Source organism: Pteropus vampyrus, unplaced genomic scaffold (genome assembly GCF_000151845.1).
Source record: "Pteropus vampyrus isolate Shadow unplaced genomic scaffold, Pvam_2.0 Scaffold68, whole genome shotgun sequence".
NCBI classification, from domain to species: Eukaryota; Metazoa; Chordata; class Mammalia; order Chiroptera; family Pteropodidae; genus Pteropus; species Pteropus vampyrus.
In genome coordinates this window covers 6,181,498-6,203,284 of record NW_011888849.1, presented here as the reverse complement: position 1 = coordinate 6,203,284, position 21,787 = coordinate 6,181,498, and the positions used below count along the sequence as shown (strand labels likewise).

At 31.8% G+C, this 21,787-nt stretch overlaps 1 protein-coding gene across 1 annotated transcript in view; it reads right to left on the bottom strand.

Annotated features, from left to right (window-relative positions):
• PRKG1 (protein kinase, cGMP-dependent, type I) overlaps positions 1 to 21,787 on the bottom strand; it is a 1,084,330-nt gene that overhangs the window by 996,776 nt on the left and 65,767 nt on the right. Inside the window, exon 2 of the mRNA XM_011361647.1 lies at positions 16,175 to 16,341. Coding sequence (XP_011359949.1) covers positions 16,175 to 16,341 — 167 coding nt within the window. The remainder of the gene's footprint in view (positions 1 to 16,174; positions 16,342 to 21,787) is intronic.

The following is a 21,787-nucleotide window of genomic DNA, read 5'->3' as shown; positions in this document are numbered from 1 at the left end:
TGACAGAGGTTAGTTTTTGACTATTTAGAAATAATCGTATTTGAATGAATATGACAAGATATTTTGATAATTCTATGATTGAAAACAAATTGAAAAAAATACATAAAATTCTGTTTGAAAAAAATAAGTGGTAGCTATTATAGCAAAACCTATAGCTATAGGTTTATTGGTAGAAACTAACATACACCAGTGTAAAGGAAATCAATTAAAGAAATTTTGAATCTATAACTAATATATGCATGGATTAAAGGAGCGAAATGAGACAATCTACATTACTGTACCATACTGACTCTGGCTTAAAGAACACATACTGAGTCTAGCCGACCATCTTAGCTATTACACTGTTGGTGTTTTTTGATTCCAGACATGGCTTGTTCTATAAAATACATAATTTCTCTGCAGCATTGTTAGTAAATTGATTAAAACTAGCTAGTTATAGATAAGAACTTAGTGGGAATTCACAGTCCTTTTACATAGTCTTTCACTGAAAGAAAAATAATTATAATGTATAAATAAAAAAACAGCACATGTATAACACTGCATGCTACTATGGGGAATGGCTGAAGCTTGAGGTACCCAATGTGTTCTTCTCAAGTAGGGCAAATGTAGGTTCTGAGTCAATTACAACTTCAAAGGTAAGATTTGAAAGAAAATTGGAAATTTCAGAGCTGAAAGGAATTGACACTGGAAGTATAAGCAATGAACTGCACTGATGGAAAATAGAGTCCATGAAAAATTAATAAAAGTCTAATGTGTCATATTCATGTATCAATTCTGCAATTATAAATATGACTGGTTAAGCCATTCTTTATGAATTAGCATAGTCAGTGGTATGCCAGAGCTGACTCAAAGGGATTAACAACTCTGTATTCAGGTATTATGTTGACAGTCTAAAATTAGCCATGATGGGAATATTCATATCACAGAAATTTATATAGAGACTACAAACAAGGGCATCTTTTTTTTTTCTTTCTATCTTTTTGTTTTCCAGAGAAGATTGTTAAACATTTACCATTTTCAATTTTGAGTTCCCACTTCTTAAGACTAATGTAATAATATTTTTTATTATATGCACATCCTTAGGAGAGGAAAAAAAATTAAATATTTTATTTCCTTTGCTATTTTTCTGTGCTAAGAACAATTAGTATAAATTTTTAAAAATGTTTACAATGTTCTTAAATGAGTGCTAAGGGTTCACATTCTTGATTACATCAGTTCCTCCTCTCAAGCACCCTTTGAGAAAAGTGTTATTATTTATATTTCACAGAGAATAAAACACAGGTCTATCAAGGTTAAATAACTTGCCCAAGGTTTATTCTTGACCAGTATACATTACTGTTCCCCTAGATCAAAATTCTTTCTCATTCAACCTGGGAAACAAAGATAATTGAACTAAAGGTGATAACCTGTTTTCCATTTTGAACACTAAAAATAATTTAATTTAAAAAGAGTGTTTTAGTTTGTATTAGTTTAAGTAAGCATAAGGGAAACATTCTCAATAGCAACAGATTTTGTGAAATTCAATCCTCTCAAATTTTTAGAACGTGCAGGTCGACCTTACATAGTTCATCTAATCACACCTCAGGAAAGATTTGATCATTTTTTGAGGTTTCTTTCAATCTAGCAATCTTGTGATACAGCTGAACAGTTTTACAAAAGAATATATTTGGTATGATGAACTGAATACATTTGTCATGCATGGTAAAAGTTTATTAAACTCAGTTTCATTTTTAGTTACAGACAAAGTATTATAAGATATAAAAAGTTAAATATTTTACTCAATTTTTAAAAATTTCTTGGTTTTTTGGTTTTGTGGGGACAAAGTTTAGCTAAACAAGTAATCTCTTTAGTATAATAGGATATGCCTTCACATTAATGGAAGATTTATTTATAGTTTTGTGAATCTCTCTATTACTGTCATAAAATAATATTACTGAAATTTTGTATAAACCAAGTGTCCCATAGCATGATCACAATATGGTATACTGTCCTTCAAAATTTCATCTTTAAAAAGTTGATTGAGTATTTATATATGGCACACGAGCACATGTACACACACACACACACACACACACACACACACACACACACTGCCCATCTCGAAAGATCATAATCAAAAGTCTGCACAGTTCAAATGATACTATGTTAGATTAAACAAAGAATTTTTTAGAATTGGCTTATAAAATTTCAACAGAGGATTTAGAGCTTAAAAACTAAATGTGGGAGATTTTAAAAATTAAATAAATAAAAATTTCATCTAGAGGTAGATAATTTTCAGAATTAACTAGATTCTTAATAAGTATCTTAAACAGTTTTAGAAGCTATAATGGTTCATTATCAACTTATTATTTATAAAAATATAATTCTAGATTTGAAGGTAATTTAATATAGGGGGGGTGTGTGTGTCTGTGTGTGTGTATCTAGATTCTCTAAAATAAACTGTGAGGTTTTGGTGTTGGAGAGTATATTTAGCATTCAATCAAGGTTGATTAATAATTACTTGTTAAATAAATGAAATGCTTACTACGTGCTGGCCCAGACAAGGCAATGAAGAACACCAAGGTTTCTGCTCACAAGGAACTTAGAGTCTAGTAGACTGGAGAAGTTCTTCAAAATCAATACTTTCAATTTATCTTTTAAACTGAAATTCTACTAATAAATTTTTTTTAAAAACGTTTGATACATAGATCTAGGCTTGAAGATGTGCAAGTAAATACACAAGAATTCAATCATTCCTATTGGAGTATTTGGAAAATAGTGTGTAGTGTTCCAAAAATAGAATAAGCTAACAAGATATATACCATCGTACATACAGATCTTGGAGAGAAGATAGGGCCAGTTTTCAAAACGGCATACTACAAAGAAATTGAAACTATTTTTCTTTCATATTGATAGCCCAACCCCAGGCTTTCCAAATGAGACAGAATATGTCCTGTGTGTCATCCCTCAGTTGCTTGATTATAAAAATACTTATTATCTTTCCAATTTTTCTTATTAAATTTTACCTTCAGATTAGATTCCTTATTCCAAAACATATTTTTTAAATGTTATGTGGTTTATAACTTTTATTTTAAAAAGTCTTTAAACTTAAATACATCATCTCTAATGTTTAAGCTAAATACTAGTAGGAAGAAAGAGGAACACTGAGTTTAAGTGGAAAGTTAGGTGAGTTTTGGAGAATTTAGCAGTTTGGAATAGGTGATGCAATTTTATTACATGGAAGTGACTCATTCTTTCGCCACTGAGTGTGATATCTGAAATTGTTATCTGGAAGCAAACTTATCTTTTGAAAAACATAAATAATGGCTTATCTTGATTTGTTCATCCTAGATAATAAATATAAGACATTGATTTAAAGATAATTGAAATGTTACAGTTTTCTCTGTTAGTGACAAAAATACGTCAAAACATAATTTGAAAGGAGAAAAATGAGTTATAAAACCGATCCAAAAGTTCATAGGAGAAAACACAATATCCAGTATAAAATAATTTTTGTCTTATATGATTAATTTAGTATTAATGAAATCAACATGTAGTGAATATGTACTGTGGCAGGCACTGTGGTAAGAACTGGGGTTATAGAGAACAGAAGTAGTTCCTAACCTTAAATTGCTTATGAGAGGGAAACAAATATGGCATAATGTCCTCTAAAATTCATTCTCTCCTTTGTTTTTGTAAAAAAAAAAAAAAAAAAGCACCTTATCAGTTTTTCACTGGACAGATGGCTACCTTTGGAGAGATTGCTTTTTCTTTCTTTTCTTGAGCTAAATTTACAGGACAAGAGAATGAGAGCAGGTGAAGGATACAATTTCACTTCAAAGGTGAAACTCCTTGCCATGTCATTCCTCTTCTCTCTCTCCCATAGATTAAAACACCTGGCAACACATGGTTACAGAGCTTCAGCTCTGTATAAAATGATCACACCTGGGCGATAATGATGCAATAAAATAGAAGAAAACTTGGTGCACGAATAACCACATGGAGTATAGCTGCTCTACCCGTCTCTTCCACTCAACTCATGGATATCACATGAAATAAGTAAACTTATATTTTTAGCTTACTGTGTTTTGAGGGCTCTTCGTTACTCCAATTTAGCAAATCCTAACACAATAAATAGGCGAACAATGATTGTACACTAGGTATTTGCTGACAATCTTGTTCCTCAAATAGTATTGCCAATTTCCGTAAAAGGCAACTCCATTACTCCAGTTGTTCAGGACAAAACTTGGAATCCTTTTCTCTTTATCTATCTCACATACTATTTTCAGTCAAATCCGTTATTAAGTACTATTGGCCGAACTTACATTTAACCATGTCTTACCACCTCCACTTTTACCACCTTAGTCTAAGTCATCCTTATCACCCTTCTTGATGATTTCAATAGCTTCCTAACCAATATCCCTGCTTCCCTCCTTGCTACCGAGCTTATTTGCTTATTTGCTTATAGCTGCAAAAAAGCCATAAGTTAGAGCTTGTTGCTCCTCTGCTCAAATCCTCCTAGGAACTGCCATTTTGAGTTTTAAAAATATTAAAAGTCATTAACATGGTGTACATGGCCATTGTAGCTCTGTTATGTCATTGATTTCTTTACCTAACTCTCTTACCACCACCTCCGTAAATCACTCACTCGACTTCAGCCACACTGACTTCCATACTGCTCTTTGAACATATCAGCCAAAACCCTGCATCAGGGTTTTATACTTTCTGACGAAAATGTTCTTCTCCCAGATATCAGCATGGAGCATTGTCACCTCATTCATGTCTATGCTTCTGCTAAACATTCGATTTATAGAGGCAACACAGCAATCCCTGCCCCATCTTACATGTCACTTTGTATTTCCTTACCATATTTTGGTTTTCATAGCACTTATCACACCTGATTTTATAGATTTCACAGATATATAAATAAGTATTTCCTGAATGAATAAATGGTATGAATAAACAAAACACAGTTTGACCAATGTTCTCATATAGAGGGACACAGAAGGTGTTATAGAAACATCAGAGAACAGAAGCCAGCCCAGTTGGAAGATGTCAGAGAAGGCTTCTTAGCCGAATTAACTTCTACATTGACTCTGAAGAGCAGAAATGTTTTAGTGTATGTTCTCTAGTCAGAGAAAACACATGAAGAGTCACAAACACAACTGCCTATCTGAGGAAGTTGAGCCAGAACCATTGAGCAATGAGTGCAGAATCTACCAGGGGCAGACTGATAAGCAATGGCTAACCCCAGGTACCTGACACAGTACTTGATGCTTAACTTATGTAATTTGAAAAATGAGAAAATGATGACTGAAAAAGTTTAGAGCACTTCTCCAAGTTTACTTAGCTAATTAGATAGCATAATCAAGATTCGAGATCATATCTGCCAAGTTCCAAAATCTAGCTCTCTTCATTCTACTGTGGAGTATTCTGTGCTAAGGTGTTTGGATTTTTACCATGGGAAGGCACTGGAAAATGTTAACCAGGGAGATGACATAAACACATTTGTCTTTTAGAAAGATCATCCTCATGGTCATGTAGAGAATATACGAAAATAGAATAAGCCTAGAAACAGGAAGACGTGTAGGAATTGTTAAAAAAAATTCAAAAGAAGTTATGAATGCCTGAACTAAAGCAGTAGCAGACAGGGACACATGTTAATGATAAGCTAATAGACTGACTAGGATTTACAAATCAACAGATGTGGGGTCTGGAATAACTCCTAGGTTTCCGGTGCAAGCTGTTAGGGAAAACAAGAGGTGTCATCAGGCAGCTGGGAAATAGAGTAGGTAAAGTGCAGAAAGGATGATTTCAATCATTTCAACATGGTCACATGACTACTTAATGGATAGACCTGGATTAAACTCCAAGGATTTATGGCTCTGACTATAGTTGTCATTCTCTGAAAGACCACTAAGACCAAATGGCTAAAGCTTATAACATAAAGTACAGAAACAAGAGGCAGAAATCTAGTTCAGTAGTCAGTCTAGTTATGTCAAGGAAAGTCTATGCTTTGTGAGAAAAGCAAACAAAATGTACTGTTGTAGAAAACACCGCGCTATAACTTGCATAAAAAATAATTCCTAAAATTAATTTTTCATCACAATATATCATATGTGATCACAATTGGAGTAAGCCTTTTATCTTCCAGTGTTATCAATCTCTTCAGAGCTGCCTTTGAGAGAAGAAAAAAGTGTTCTTTCCAAGAACAATAAATGAAAGCATCAAGGTTTTGTTTTGTTTTGTTTTGTTTTAACTTATCCCAAGAAAATGCTTAATATCGTGGTGGTGAGATATCAAATACGAGCAAATGCAGTAGCAAATGAAAAAGTCTCTTGCAAAATGCATCACCAAAAAAAATTTATAGAGATTTCAAACATTTACTCAGCAATAAAAATTTAAAAAGAAACATCCAATCAATGCTGATAATTTAGGTTTACATATGCATTGAGAATACTACACTGGGACCATATATAAAATAATGTATTCATCTTTAATTTGAAAGCATTTAAGGTATTAGAAGAGTTACTGTACTGAGCCTTCAAAATACAAAATGTTACTTACATCTTATAGGATTTTTTTAAAGTAAGAAATTAGCACAGTATAAAACCATTTCCTTCTCCAAAAATGATGATTGGATTCAAAGAATATTTGATCTTTTTATTCCTTTAGAACTATAATTAAAGTCTAATTATAAAAAAAAAATAAGTATTCTACTACACTAATTTAAGATCATCACTAGAGAATTCAATTCCTAAATCTTGCACATTAGAAAGTGTGCAAACAGAACCCACAAAATGCATTAAGGATATCTGTCAAATTGTGAAAACTGTAATTAAGAGAACAATAAGCACTCCAGTGGCATTTACTTGCCCGTTGTTGATCTGTATTGGCTATTTGCTCTAGATTTAAATGCAAGCCTTCATAAAAATTTTTCTATTTTTAATTTATCAAGATTTTATTTATAAGACATTTGTTTTATAACATGGTCCTATTTATTGGAGGAGGGAGAGTCAATATCTGATATTTTGAACTTTAAACTAATCCTAGCTTGTTTCCTGAAATGAACATCCAGTTGGACATTTTTGTCTTCAGATAATATGGCTTAAGGCCATAATTTTCAAACATGTAGTCTTAGAATCTCTTTACATTATCAAAAATTATTGAAAATCTCAAAAAGTTTTTCCTTATGTGGGTTGATGTTTACTTCATTAGACCTTAAAACCGAGAAGTTTTAAAAATATTCAATCACTTGAAAATAATAATAAACTTATTACATGTTAAAAATATTTTTATAAAATTAACTATATTTTAAAAATAAAAAAATTAATAAGAACCAAGTAATTGTTTCACACTTTTTGGAAATCTAATTGATGTTTGGCTCAATAGAAGACAGTTGCTTTCTATGCTTCTGCATTTGATCTGCTGCTATATTACTCATCATGTGGCTTCTAGAAAACTCCACTGTACACTCATGAGACAATGAGACAGAAGACATATAACATTGTTTGTGCTATTATGAAAATAGCTTTGACCTCGAAGAGCACCTGAAAGGTCTTCAGACTACACTCTGAGAATTGCTGCTTTAAGGATATTAGTTTGCATAAAATAGGAAGGAATTTTCAGTTTACTGCAAAGATTTTTCATGGAGAATTTAAAAATATTTATGACTCTATCTATGAAATCTATTAAAATTACAAAACCATCCATTTAGTCTGTTGCTTATTAAACAACTATATTACAAGAACCACATTTATCAACCATCCTCCTATGTCTTCTTTAATTAAGAGAATAGTTCTTCCTTTACATTCTGACTTCTTAACTGAGTTTTCAGACATGTATATCCACCGTAACTGACCTGACATCTTCAATGGGATGTCAAGAGGCATCTTAACTTTCTGTTGTCAGAACAGAAGTCTTGATTTTCTTTCTTCAACATGAAATCCTCTCACTTTTTCCCATCTCAAAAAATGGCACTATCATTCACTCAACTATTTCAATCAAAAGCCTAAAAGTCATTCCCAATTTCTTTCTTTGAGCCCATATGGTATCTATAAGCTGCCAAAACATACTATATTTCTCTTGTCTCCCATACTGTCATGGTAGCCCAAGCCAACATTATATTTTGCTTGGATTACAGCTAGAATCTCCCAACAGGTATCCCTGTTTCCTCAAATGCTCTACATTTTTTCCAACATTGAATTATTTGTGCATTCAATTTATCTAAATATAATACATATATCAGATCATATCCCATCTCCACCTAAATTCTTTAAATTTTGTCTAAATTTCTTGGAATAAAAAATATTAGTCTTCAAAGAAGACTAAGGGTCTTATATAGTCTTTTATATGACCTTGGCACTACTGACCTCTCTAAATTTAATTCATGCCATTGCCTTCTTTCTGCCTTTTTAGTATGCCAAGCTTTCCGAAACCATCCTATAGCTTTGTCTACTTGCTATTGTCCTCCTCTGGAAAACACCATCCACACTTTTGTGTGTCTTATAACTTTTTGTTATTCAGGTCTCACCTCAAATGCTACCCTCTTCGGGAAGCCTTCCCTTACCCACCCAATCATTGCCAGACCCATCATTATGATTCTCTCTTACATCAGCCTGTTTTATATAATTTATTCATAGATATTTCACTACATGTAAGTATTTTGCTTATCTCCATGCATGTTCTTTGTCCCTTTCCCTTACCACCATCACTAGGATGTAAGCTCTAGAAGAGAAAGGATTTATATGACTTGTTTACTATCGTATCCTCTGTGCCTATGAGATAGTCAGCACTGAGAAGGTATTTGTAGAAATTGAATTGTAGGAATGAATAATCAAATGAATTAACAAATGAATCATCATACAGACACTCTATTTCAAAAAGAACTTCATTAAATACTTTCTTTGCTATTCTCAATTGTCAAGGGAAATACAAAAAATTTCATACATTCATCGACTACAGGCAGTCAAATCTATACTCTTATTTATCTTGAACACCCTCTCTACTTTGGCACAAACACACACCATATGGAAAGGGAAGGAAAACATGGTAATTTAGCAATGCCTGCTATGTATATATGTAATCTAATTCTCAACACAAAGAAAAATCTGCTGAAGCATTTTTCTTATTTCATATGCTTTTGACCTTTAGAATTGATATAATAAATAAGACTTTAAATTCATAGGATTAAATAAAAATAAATTTCAAGACTTTCCATACAAGTCATCTTAATTTTCTTTTAAGAGGATGGCATACAAAATAGTGCTAAAAAATGTACAGACTAAGTTTTTTGTCTTTGAAGACTAAATTTTAATTCACCTTGAAGCCTTATCATTGATACTAATTATTGTCATCAATCATGTTTTTCTTGTAAATTTAAATTTAACTATTGATAGACTCCTATATATGATATTACGACCACCCTACATCTCCTGAAATATACTCTGAACTCTGAGAATAAATAATTTTATGTAAATTCATATATACATACAAAAACACAAAGTACTAATATGTATGTACGTATATATCCAACAGGATGTCAATAAAAATCTTTGCACTAGAAATATTGGAGCAAATTATTACAAATCTTTAAAAAATGGTTTTAATTTGAAGGCATGCATCAGCATTGAGAAAAACATCAGGGACAACATAAAAGTATATTAAGATTATTGTTGAAGGTATTAAATATTCTAAAACATCATGAAATTTAATGTAATAAAAGTATAATTTTAAATTATGCTCTGTAAACATGAGATAAATATGAAATATAACACCAAGTTATATTCTAGCCATAGAAATGATAAATATGTATATACCTGATGAGTATATATGGCTTTCAGTGAAAGTTTTTACAATAGGCTATTAATTAAACTTTACTGGAAATAAATGCTCACTCCTTTCTTTTTACCACTGGGGAATAAATTATCTCTTAAAGAAGCAGGCCCAATTTTTCCAGAAAAATTTTAAACACATTAAATATTAATTACGATTTTTATAAAGTTTTGTTTTTCCTCTGTAAATACACCATATGTATTTATGAAATAGGAAACAAACCACCTTTCACAAGAGTTTGGCTACCTTCACTAGATGCTTTTTCTAATATAGTTTTGCTATTGATAAATGAATAGAGTAACTTAATTTGCTTTGATATTAAGAAGCATACAGAGTAACTTAACTGTTCTTGTTAAATTACACAAAATAGCAAACAGCAAATAGAATTTATATAATCTGGTTTTAAAAGCATTCGCTCCTGTTATTCTTGTGAATGTAGATAATTTTGTGATACACAGAAAACAATTTATGTCAGTAAAGTTGGGCAAATTAGCAGGTAAAAAATGGTACTAAATACATCATTAATGTAAATATACTCAATAACAATTCCATGATATTTTAATACTCATAAGATGTGAATTCTCAGGAATTGATTTTAAGACCATTTTAAATCATCTACCCTAATTCTAAATCTCTGTGCAGAACTTGAGGAAATTTAGTACAAACATTTTTATTTTCATCAGAACAGAGTTTATAGAAGGGCCTAAATATAAATATCAGACTCAGACTGCAGCCTTCCAAAGCTACATTAGTTAAATTCAGATAAAGTATGTGCAGTTTCAGTCTGTGTTTCTCAAAAATACGGAGTCATGGGAGAATTCCAATAAGGACTTCAGAGACCTATTCTGATATTCTCTGGGTGGGGGTGGGGGTGGGGTGGGCTGTTGCCATGGTAGTCACACCATGCAGCTCCACTGTGCTGGGAAGTAGCTCCTATTTGCCCTACTCTTTGAAAGTGTGCCAAAATGATTACTAACCATTCAAGGATTTTTCATTAGAGGGATGGATATTAAAAGCATTACTCTATCCAGCCCTCCACAGAAATCATTAAAAATCTTGTTAAAGTCCCTGAAGAAATACATCCATGTGTTTTTAAAATGAACCCGCAACAATTTTAGAATCCTGTTTAATGTTTAGCATGCAAACTATTCAACAGATCCATGTAATAATGGCTGAAGTAAATTTTACCTCATTAGCAAGAAATCAATATGTTATTACACTATTGCCAAGAAGGTACTAATTCACATATTCTTTTCGTTTTTTGGCTATGTTGTTTTTCTTTTTAATTTTCACCAAAAATGTGTTTTAAACTTCCAGATTTGGCATTGAAATTGAATAGAGAAATGAACATTTCAACAAAATGAACCAGCATTGAAATAAAATCCATAACTGTTATGAAATAATAATGAGAGAAAAATATATAATTGTAACTTTTTAACATAATCCATGATCTGCTTTACCAATTTCAGATTAATTTTTTGAAAAAAAATTGATGGTTTTTCAACTATCATCTCAAAAAAACAAGCACAACACTATTCACTTTCTTAATGTAATAAATAGAATTCTATCATTAATAATTTGGAAAGAAAATGAAGAACTATATATTAGTAGAGCCACATGTGATAAGGCTATATTTTTAAAAATCAAATATGAATTTAAGTAGCCAGACGTATATTCAGAACACTACACTTCAAAATATGTCATTTTTCCAATAAGGATATTCTTGATCATACATCTTATTAACTTTTCTTGAATTGTACAACAAATGGCATTACTTTATAATGGTACATCTACACACTTCCTTACATATTTTAGCCAAAAAAAAAAAAAACCAAATATTACTCAGCTTAATCACCTACCCCTATTCATCAAATCTGTCACTAAATGATGTGATTATTTCCAAATATAAAATGTACCCTCACAGAAAAAAGAAATTACTATCATCAAGCATATTCAAAAACATATTTACTGTCCCCCAAGGATAATTTATAAAAAATTCTTAAAATAATTGGGAAAAAAAAAGAGAACATAGAAGCAAAAATGTGTTGCCTTTCTAACTTCCTGCTTTGAAAAGGACAACTCTCTTTAGATTATAAATGTAGATATGTTCCTTGATCCATAAGATCTTACATGCCTAACCTACTCACATGCTCTCATGGATGTATATACACATATACACATACATGGGCATGAGAAATACTGACTTCCAGAATTTCTTACAAAGATATAAAAAGCACAAACCAATAAGATGATAAATATATTTGACTACACTAAAATTACTAACTTCTGTTCATCAGAACATATCACAAAGGAGTCAAAATGCAAACTATAAATGGGAGAAGATATTTGTAATACATGTCATTGAAAAGGATTAAGCTCCAAAATGTATAAAGTCAACCAACCAACAGAAAAATGGGTAGAAGACTACCACAGACACTTCACAGAAGAAACACAAACAGCACACAAACATATAAAAAGATGCTCAGTATCATTAGTAATTAAGAACAAAATAATTGGGAAAAATCCAAATATAATCAATAGTAGAAAAGATAAATAAATTGGGTTATATACAGAACAAAATATTTTACAGCAAAAATTAAGTAGCAGAAGAATGCATGCAGTATTATTAGTTTTATATAACATAAAATATAAAAACTTTCAAAAGTAAACATGTACATTGCATACAGGAGCTGATTTTCAAAAGGAAAACTTCAGAAAACTGGGTTCTCACAAGCTAACTCATAGGATATTTATTCATGGATCCAGAGACAGAATTTTAGAGTTTGGAAAAAAGATAGGAGATGTGTTACAATTCAATCCCAGGAAATCCCTTCTCCACCCACATATGCTATGCTTCTCCATGTACATGCTATGTAGTCACTGCTAAAACATCTCCTGAGATGGAGATCTTGGCATCACATCATGCTACTCATTTCACTTTTGGAATATATTAATTAGCAGAATATTAATTCTAAAGACTACTTCTCTATAACATTTCTTCTTTGGCCACTTAGATTCATTAAGAATTCCCTTTTTTTGTGACAGTGTTTCAACCAATATTTAAAAATAGTTATCCTTTCCTCCTAAATCTTCTATCTATATATAAAATAATGTCAATTTTTAAAAAAAAATACTTGTTATGCTTCCTAGACTTCCTCAAGTATATTAAAATCTTTTTTGAAGCTTGACACACCAAAATAATTATGATACCCCACATACCATCTAAATATCTTAGTTCCCTGTCTTTGCTATTGACTCTACTACTGAAATATATTTTAATATTCACATTTAATACTTCCTGATTCTATGTTTATGATAATTTTTTAAAAATAGATATCTGTTTTGTTTTGTTTTGTTTTTATATGAACAGTACATAAGCTTGCCCTTTAACATTATAAGCTTGGTCTTATAAAGAAACGGCAAAAATAACTTTAAGTGCACTGATATTTCAACTATTCTAAAGATAGCTATCAGATTAATATGAAAACTCACAAGGCCAAAAGGAAACACCTAATTTGAGAGGATAAAATGGTCTGTTTCTCACGTTAAATTTACTGAGGGCTCATTTATATGAAAGTACATTCCATTTCTTCACACTGTCAGGTAGTGTTTGAATGCCAACTGACATGGTGAGGCCCATCATTAACGTTCAATTTTACAGAAAATCCTTCTTTGATGTCCCCTTTCAATATATCATTTAATTATATAAAGACAGGAAAAATGTTTTTGAGGTAGGGGGAGTAGAAGTTGCAGTATGAATTTGTGTAAGTTTACTATTAATGGTGGCTAGCATAATTCAAGTCCATGTTGATGAATAAATAGTGATGGACATCAGCATAACAGGTAGCCCTAGTATTTACCAATTCACTGGAAAAGGAAACAGATGACCAGTCTTCAGAGACAAAAGTGAAATCTCAGTGCAATTAACAGAATCATGTGGCCAGTCACTGAGAGTTGATGTGAACAATCACAGATCACTTAGAGTAAGCACACAAAAGTCCTATTAAAATAATCACTGGATGATGAGCTGAAAGAATTGTTTCTTCTTTATTTTTTTTAAACCTATGAAAAAAATAAAATCAATACTATTGATTGTAGGCAGAAAAAAATAAGGCTTTCAAGGTACATAGCAGAGTTTAGTCCTAAACAATAAGGACACAGAGGTTGACTAAGTTTAAGCCAAACCACAGCCATTTTTCAATAAGAAAAAAGGAACTAATAAGAGAGGAAAGGATGTGAGATAATCAGTAGAAAGGTCGGTAAGCAGTTCCATGTTCAAAGGAGGCAGGAAAACCTAAAAGGTGTTTATAGGAAACATCTAGATTATTTTCTTTTTAAATTGTTGCAATTCTATTGTTTTCTTGCAAGTAATCAAAACTATTTTTTTAATCCAATGGTTTAATGTTGTGTATCTTATATGAGCTTCCCAAACTGGGGTCTATATAATAAATGTGTACTGATAGTCCTTCTAATCTGTATTCTTTGAATGTTAATACTGCCCAGACATTAGGTATGGGAGCCCTGGAGCCAAATGGCCATGATTTTCACCAGAACATAATGTTTGCATGATCTTGGCCAAGTTATTTAACTTATCCACACATCAGTTTCTCATCTACTAACATGTAAGTAATATAATATCTACCTCTTCGGGTTGTTATGAAGATTAAAATTTTAATCTTCATAAAGTGATTAAACAGTACCTGGCACATGTAAGTACTTACTAAAAGCTATTACCATTAAAAAGCATTTCATGAAAAAAAGTTGATGATTTAAAAGTTTAACTTAAACTAGCCAATGGCCAAAGAACATGAAACACACACTTGTCATTTTTAGAAAATAAAATCTACCATCTTCCACAATGAAAAAAATGTAATCTATCTGCTTTTACAAGAATGATCACAGAAAACAGACAAAACCAGTATCTCTAAGCAAATCAATCATGTTAATGGGTACGAATTAGACATTTTTCATGAAAATATTAGATTAGGTTCCCAAAGGTATATCATTCACATCACCAATCTGAATCAGTAAATCAAAATTTGTTTTATTTTGGATGACGGTAGAGTGCAGTTTACTTTTATGATAAAAAAAAGAGGGAGGCCAAGGGTATAAGGATATTAACAAATTTTACATAATTAAGGCTGATGTCTATTTGTTTAGGAAAGTAAACTGCATTCAAGTATTTTGTAAGAGGCATTTATATATTTGAAACATAATTAAACTGTAAATAGCCTTTACAACTTAATTTACTTACATAGCTGCCTTAAACTAATATCAAACAATTCTGATCAAAACTTGAAACTGAAACTTCTACTAGTCATCAATTTCAAGTATCTGAAAGTCAAATAATTCATTTTGCTTGAGAATACATGATAATATATTTATACTACCTCCGGATGATTTTCCCCCACTTATCCTAATTAGTAAAGTCTTACCATATGACTATTCTCTTTTGTTAAAATGATGATAAATGTTGGCACTTAGGTATGCAATAATACTTGGAACACTGCCCAGGCTAAAATAAAAATTACTTAAGGCACATGTTAAACAAGCATTTTATAAAGAAAACTTCATTACCAAAGAGAGACAAGAAAAATTGGACTGATTTTCCATGTAAACTTGTTGGGTGTTTTTCTGAATGTCTTGATTACAAGTAAGTGTATGAAAAATCCTCTCTATCATATTCAGCCACTGTTGCTATGGTATATCCTTATAAATGTTAATGTTCACAGATAAAAAAGAATCCATCCATCGATATCAAGAATATTGCTATCTAAATTTTGAGAAGATTGAATGGTGTTGATAAAAAGGCTAATTGAACAATGAAACATTTCCTCAATTACCACTCATAAAAATTTAAAGAATACGGTTGGTTTGTTTGTTTGTTTGTTTAATTATTTTGACATAAGGATATTAGCACAAGATCAGCCAAGTTACTTTGAATTGGTTGAACTGGGTCAGATCAACATCGGTTTATAAGATTATGGTCACTTTAATGACTTTAACTGAAAGCCAATCAACAGTCATTATTTCAGGTTCCCTTCTTCCCACAAAAAGAAAACATGCCATTATAAATTCCAAGTTAGCAATACACATTATAAAAACTTACCTAAACATAAGACATGTTTACACAATACATGCCTTAATTTTTGTCAAAGCAGTTTCTATCTTAGTTTGTGCAAAATGGATAAAAACAAACTATCACTCATATTAATTAGGCAGTTAATATGCCATTCAACTGTTTTTCAAAACAAAAGGGAAAAATGGAATTGTCTTATGTCATCTTTGGGGACATAAGACATAGGATGGTAAAATAAAGGGGAATAAGTAAATGTCAAAAGATCAGGGTTACGAACCCTACCTTCCATGACATACACCAGTGACCCCACATCTCCTTCTTTGATGATGCAACTGTCTTTTCCATACTCCACTGGGTACATACAATCCACAATCTCCTGAATCTGTGACAGCTCCAAGTTCTTCATAAAGTCATTGTCAAGGATGGCTTCCTTAATGAGATCCTTGGACCTAAGGCAAGGGAGAGAAGGTTTAATGGCACATCTAGTAAGTGCTTTCATAGTTTGTGAGGTTAAGCAAAGCTATACAGTGTTCTAGCATACTACAAATACATTTTCTTGTTAGGAATGCAATAATTTTCTGAAGTACCTGAAAACAAAGTAATTCTATGGCCACAAGAAAGGCACTGAGGAAATTTCCTTTAAGTAAACTACCATTTGATGAATATATGACAAGCAAACAAGAAAAATCTTAGAATCCCATTGTTTTTAGAATTTTTTTAACCACAAAGTTTGTAGAAAAACCAATGGACAAACATTTTAAGTTAGAGTTTTCAACTTAGTTTAAGAATAAATACAAACAAAATACAAAATGCTATAGAACAAATACCATTATTATTATGTTTAGATATTATAAAAGAACATCTGGATGTATTATGCTTCTTGCACTAGATTTTATGCTCCATGAGGAAAGGGATAATTTTTAATGTTTTCTCTAATGTAGGCCCAGCATCTATCACAATAATGGTTGCAATATTGATGATCAAGACATTTTTTGGACTAAAAAAAAAATGGTAACAATTGGATTTTTAATTAGCTATTTAGACAACTGGTAGAAATGTGACAGTTATTTATCCATACCTCATCATTCTGTAGAGAATATTTCTTCAAACAACTAAAATTGAGTTAATCGGTAAGATAAAAATCTATTGAACAAGTTGTTTCAAACACAACATGATTTAGACATGGGATTAAACAAGTAGTCAGCAGGAAAGATATTTACAAATTCTAGAATTGAGATTCAGTGGTTAACAGGAAAGTTTTGCAGAACTTAAAAGATGGTGATAATTTGATTCACTGGGATAATAAGCTCCAAATGACTTCCTGAGGAAACAGAAATCAAAGCGAATAGAAATCAAAATATGTTTTGTCAGGAGGAACACAATCAGAATACTGACAGGGAAGTCAGGAACTAGGGAAGACGAAAAGCAAAACCTTAGCTACCTAGAGGGGAAGCAACACGTTTGGGATTTTATATTAAAAGCCTTAACTTGAAAAACATTTGACTACAATCTGGTTTCTGTCCACATTTGCTTAGCAAGTGGCTTTCAGATAAATGAGCTGCAGCAGTGAATGCTGACTAAAGAGTGAGCCCTGCCCACTTTTGGGTGGCTTCTTATCTAGATCTCAGTCTAATTGGGCTAGCCTTCACACCTTATGTTTCTAATGACTTGGCTTTAAGTAATGAAAAGTTCTACATAAAAAAATGGAAACAATTGAAAAGTCATCATTATGAAAAATATTCTTAGAATGTACTATTATAATGCAATTAAAATTATGTTTATGAGGAGTGTTAATGGCATGGGGAAATTCTTATACTATTTTTAAGTGAAAAAGCAGGAAACTATTACTTTTAGGATAAGAAAGTATGTGTATGATAAAATGTAAAGAAAATAGTCTTTGAAGTTATTAGATATATCTGGGGCCTAATCCAAGCCCTGTCACCTATTAAATCTTGAGCAGGTTGTCTTACTTTTCTGAATTTCCATTTTTTCATTTGTAAAATGGCGGAACTATATGTGAGGACCAGTGAAAATATAATGTTACTTTCAGTAAATGGTAGGGATAAAGGTGGTAGTAATATTAATTGCAGCAGCAGTAGTAGGAAAGGAAGAAACAGAATATACAATTATGGCTTGAAACAATATCAGAAGGAAATAAAATGTTGGCATTGGTTGCCATTGGTGACAGAATTATATTATTTTTCTACATTTCTCTATAAAATTTTCTAAAACGGGAATGCTTTTTTATATTGAAAATTTTAATAATAAAGGTAGTATATAAAAAGTACTATGAAGAAAAATAAAAATAATAATCTATTACTTCTTTAATACTGGTTGACTGTTCTTGGTATATTTAATATTATTCTTTTTAATAGATTCTCTTTCACCTGGCCTGCATTTAAATACTAATGGCAGAAATTATCATCACATAAAGAGATGGTGATGGGTGGCCAGCCAGTGGTTAAGGATTTCAGAATAGGCTCTAATTAAACAGTCTATTTGTGAAAATTTACTTTAATTTGTCAGGGCTATTTAGTTGTGTCTTCTATTAAAGCCTTTTTTTTTTTTTTTAAATCAGGCTTGCCAAAACTTTATGTCTCTTGAGGCAAAGAGTTGTTTCTCTTGAATCTCCAATACAAGATGTAAAACTGTGTCTCCACCTATGATTTTAATGAGATCTCCCTTCTTAATTATCCTCACCATTCCTGAACTCAAGAACCTCAGTAACACCTTTACAGTGACTTCTGAGCTCTATTGTTCTAGGATTATTTTCCCAAACACCAGGACTTATTTGATCTTCAGGAAATTAATTTTAATCAAACTGATAATATTCTCTTCACTAAAAATTCCTTTATTTTGTTTGGGTCAGAGAATGAGACCCTCAATGGGTTTATATTTTCTAATATAGCAAAGACTGGATGTTATCAATCTCAGAATCCCAGCATGTTTAGCTACAGATGGTATCTTATCCTTTGGGAAATATTAATAGTGCTCCATTAAAAATCTAAGCCCTAGAAATGCCGCAAGATTAGAAATAAAGCTCTCTTCCAAGAAAATAATTAGTTCAGTACAAAGATAATTGAGGAAAGCCACTTTCTCTCTTCTCATAAACAATACTATTAACCTATTTTAGGAACACATCAAAAAGATGAAACAATGAGGTCTAACACAATCCCTTAGAATTATCCAAATTTTCTAGTGCTTATCAAAAGTGTGGGGTGGAAAGAAAGAAGAAGGGAATTTCAGGATGATCTTGCTCCTCAAACTTCATGTTAAATGAAGAACATCTGATGTCAAGTCTGAAGAAAAAAACTAGAGGCTTTCATATAAAATTTTGTGTCACTTTAAAACATAGATCCTAAGATATAGGATCTATGTCTTATCATTTATCCTTTCATACAGGTATTGTCCAATAATGTTTGCCTCTGAAATGTCACATACAATCTATCTCTGCCTTGACAGCAAGACAGAAATCTCTGCATCTTGTGTAGTGTAACTCAAAGATGTTCTTGTCAGTAATACTTAAAGACCTGCCCTTTGTGTAATTTTCCATTAAGTCCTTTCCCACTAAGAGCTTAAAACCTTAGGTCAACACATTGGTCTCCAATATTATAGACTATAGTCAGAGCCTCCACCTAACTCTTCTTGAATTTTTTCTTTTCATGAAGAAGCAGTCTAAGACACTCACTGTAACTAAGATGTGATGCTGCGTATGAGATCAGTTAAGTTTGTTATTAGTATGGAGGCTTGGGAAAGCTGCTATCACAAATTTCAGAAGTTGACTATCTGCTCTAACTCAGAGTTATGTTTTAACAACATTTTGCAAGGAATCAGCAGCCTGACCTGGGAGGTGTAAGCAGCATAATATAAAAATCTTGATTTTTGATCCTTCCTATCTGCTTCTATGAACAAATAATTTATTTAAAGAAATAAAAGACTTTTTTTTTTTCCATGCCCAAATTTGTGGCTTTTTAAATCCAAACACCCATAAAAGTAACTTGGTTATTTCACACTAGACCTATTCTTTGTTATCATCAAATTGCCAGCCTCTGAAATATCAGCTATTTTTAATAATGTGCTGATAAACTGGCTTTCCAGAAAAAAAAAAAAAAAAAAGCTCTGGTGGTAGTGTGTGCCAACATCCATGGTATAAATACTCCCACCATAGCCAAATCAAGCTACTAATGCAAAGTCAACCTCCTTGCAAAATTCCTAAAAATTTAACAAGCAGTTCTTATATGAGCCAGTATGAGTTGGCTCCAGCACATCACTGGATATAGATTATTTTTCTAACACCCTAAGAGTTTAGTGTGCCTTAATTTATAAATGCTGCAACCAACACGATGATCCTTTCCTCATTCAAAAATTTCTTTTAATGGTATAATATTCCCAAATAATTTAATGCCAGGATTAGCAATAGTTCTTCCAAACTTGCAATTTTAAGAAAATGAATTGGAAAGTCCACTTCTCCATTTGCTTATTGCAGAGACATTTCCTAAATAGGTGCAAAAAAAAAATGATAGAAATTGTTTGTCTACACAATTTCTTAGATAAAAATGGGCAATCCTAAGGTGAGTATAGGGAAGTATGCACCTACTTCTCTAAGAAGGGAGCTAGTATTATTCACTATAAATAAACAGCTTCACTAGTTTTCTCAACATTAATAAAAGAATAATCTACACTGTGGTTATCATATAGTAGGCTAGCAATATCTCCTTAGCACTAGTGTTATTTCAAAGAGTGGGAAGGCTATTTCAGATTGGGTGGTCAGGAGGCTTCTTTGAGCTGAGCACTTTTGATAGAATCCAGCCATGCAAAGAACATAGAGAAGAGCATTCTAGGTTAAAAAAAGAAAGAAAGAAAGAAAGGAAGAAACAGAAAAAAGAAAAGGATAAAAAAAAAAAAAAGGAAGACAAATACAAAGGTCCAGAGGTCAAAATGAGCCTGATTTGTTCGAGGGTCAGAAATTAGACCTGTGTGGCTAAATCATAGAGTGAGCAAGAAGGAAGGGGATAGGAGAGTGAGATTGCAAAGTTAGGCAGGAACCATGTCTTATAGGGCCTTGACAGCTGTGATAAAGAGTTTTATTTTATTCTAAAGCTTTAGGAATCCAGTGAAGGATTATAAGAGAAGGCATAATTTATAGGTACTACATCAGACATAAAGAATATATAATATAAATTTATTTTTAAATGTTACTGAGGTCATAGAGGTTTTCTGTCATGCATTTTATCAATTAATGAATACTAAAAGCATAACTTTTTATGTTAAGAAGAAATTCTTATAATTGAAACTTTTTGGAACTGTCTCATAAATCTTCCCTTTACTCGGACTCTTAGGCAACTTTTACATATTAGAAGAAAATGGGGTCTCATCTTCAATTTCAATCTATCTCCAGAGGCTGAAAAGTTACTCTTTCCATTCACAGCTTCTCTTTAGTCTCCTCCAAACAAATACCAGGCAATAGTAAATATGTCCCAAACCGATATTAATGAAAAATTAATATCTGATCTCTTCATTTGACAAAGACTCCCAGATACTTTAAAAAATAATCAAAGCTATAAATTATTACTAATAATGAAAATCAGCTAAAGTAACTCGAAAATGCAGAAAACTTCTACTATCAACTCTTCGATTGAAAAAAAAACTCACTAAATCTCTTTAGCTCTCAGTGGTCATTTTTAAGTTCAAATGTCAGTAGAAACAGTAAATGTAGTTTCAAGGTCACCTTTATCTACATACAGTATAGTCTCTGCAGTTGGTAACTCAGGAGTCCAAACTCTCATTGACAGTTTACAGCTCTTTCACTCAGATAAAGTCATTGCAAGACCCCTTAAGAGTTTCTAATTCCAGGAGTCACTGCAGCAGGATAACTCTATCTAGCTACTGTGAAAT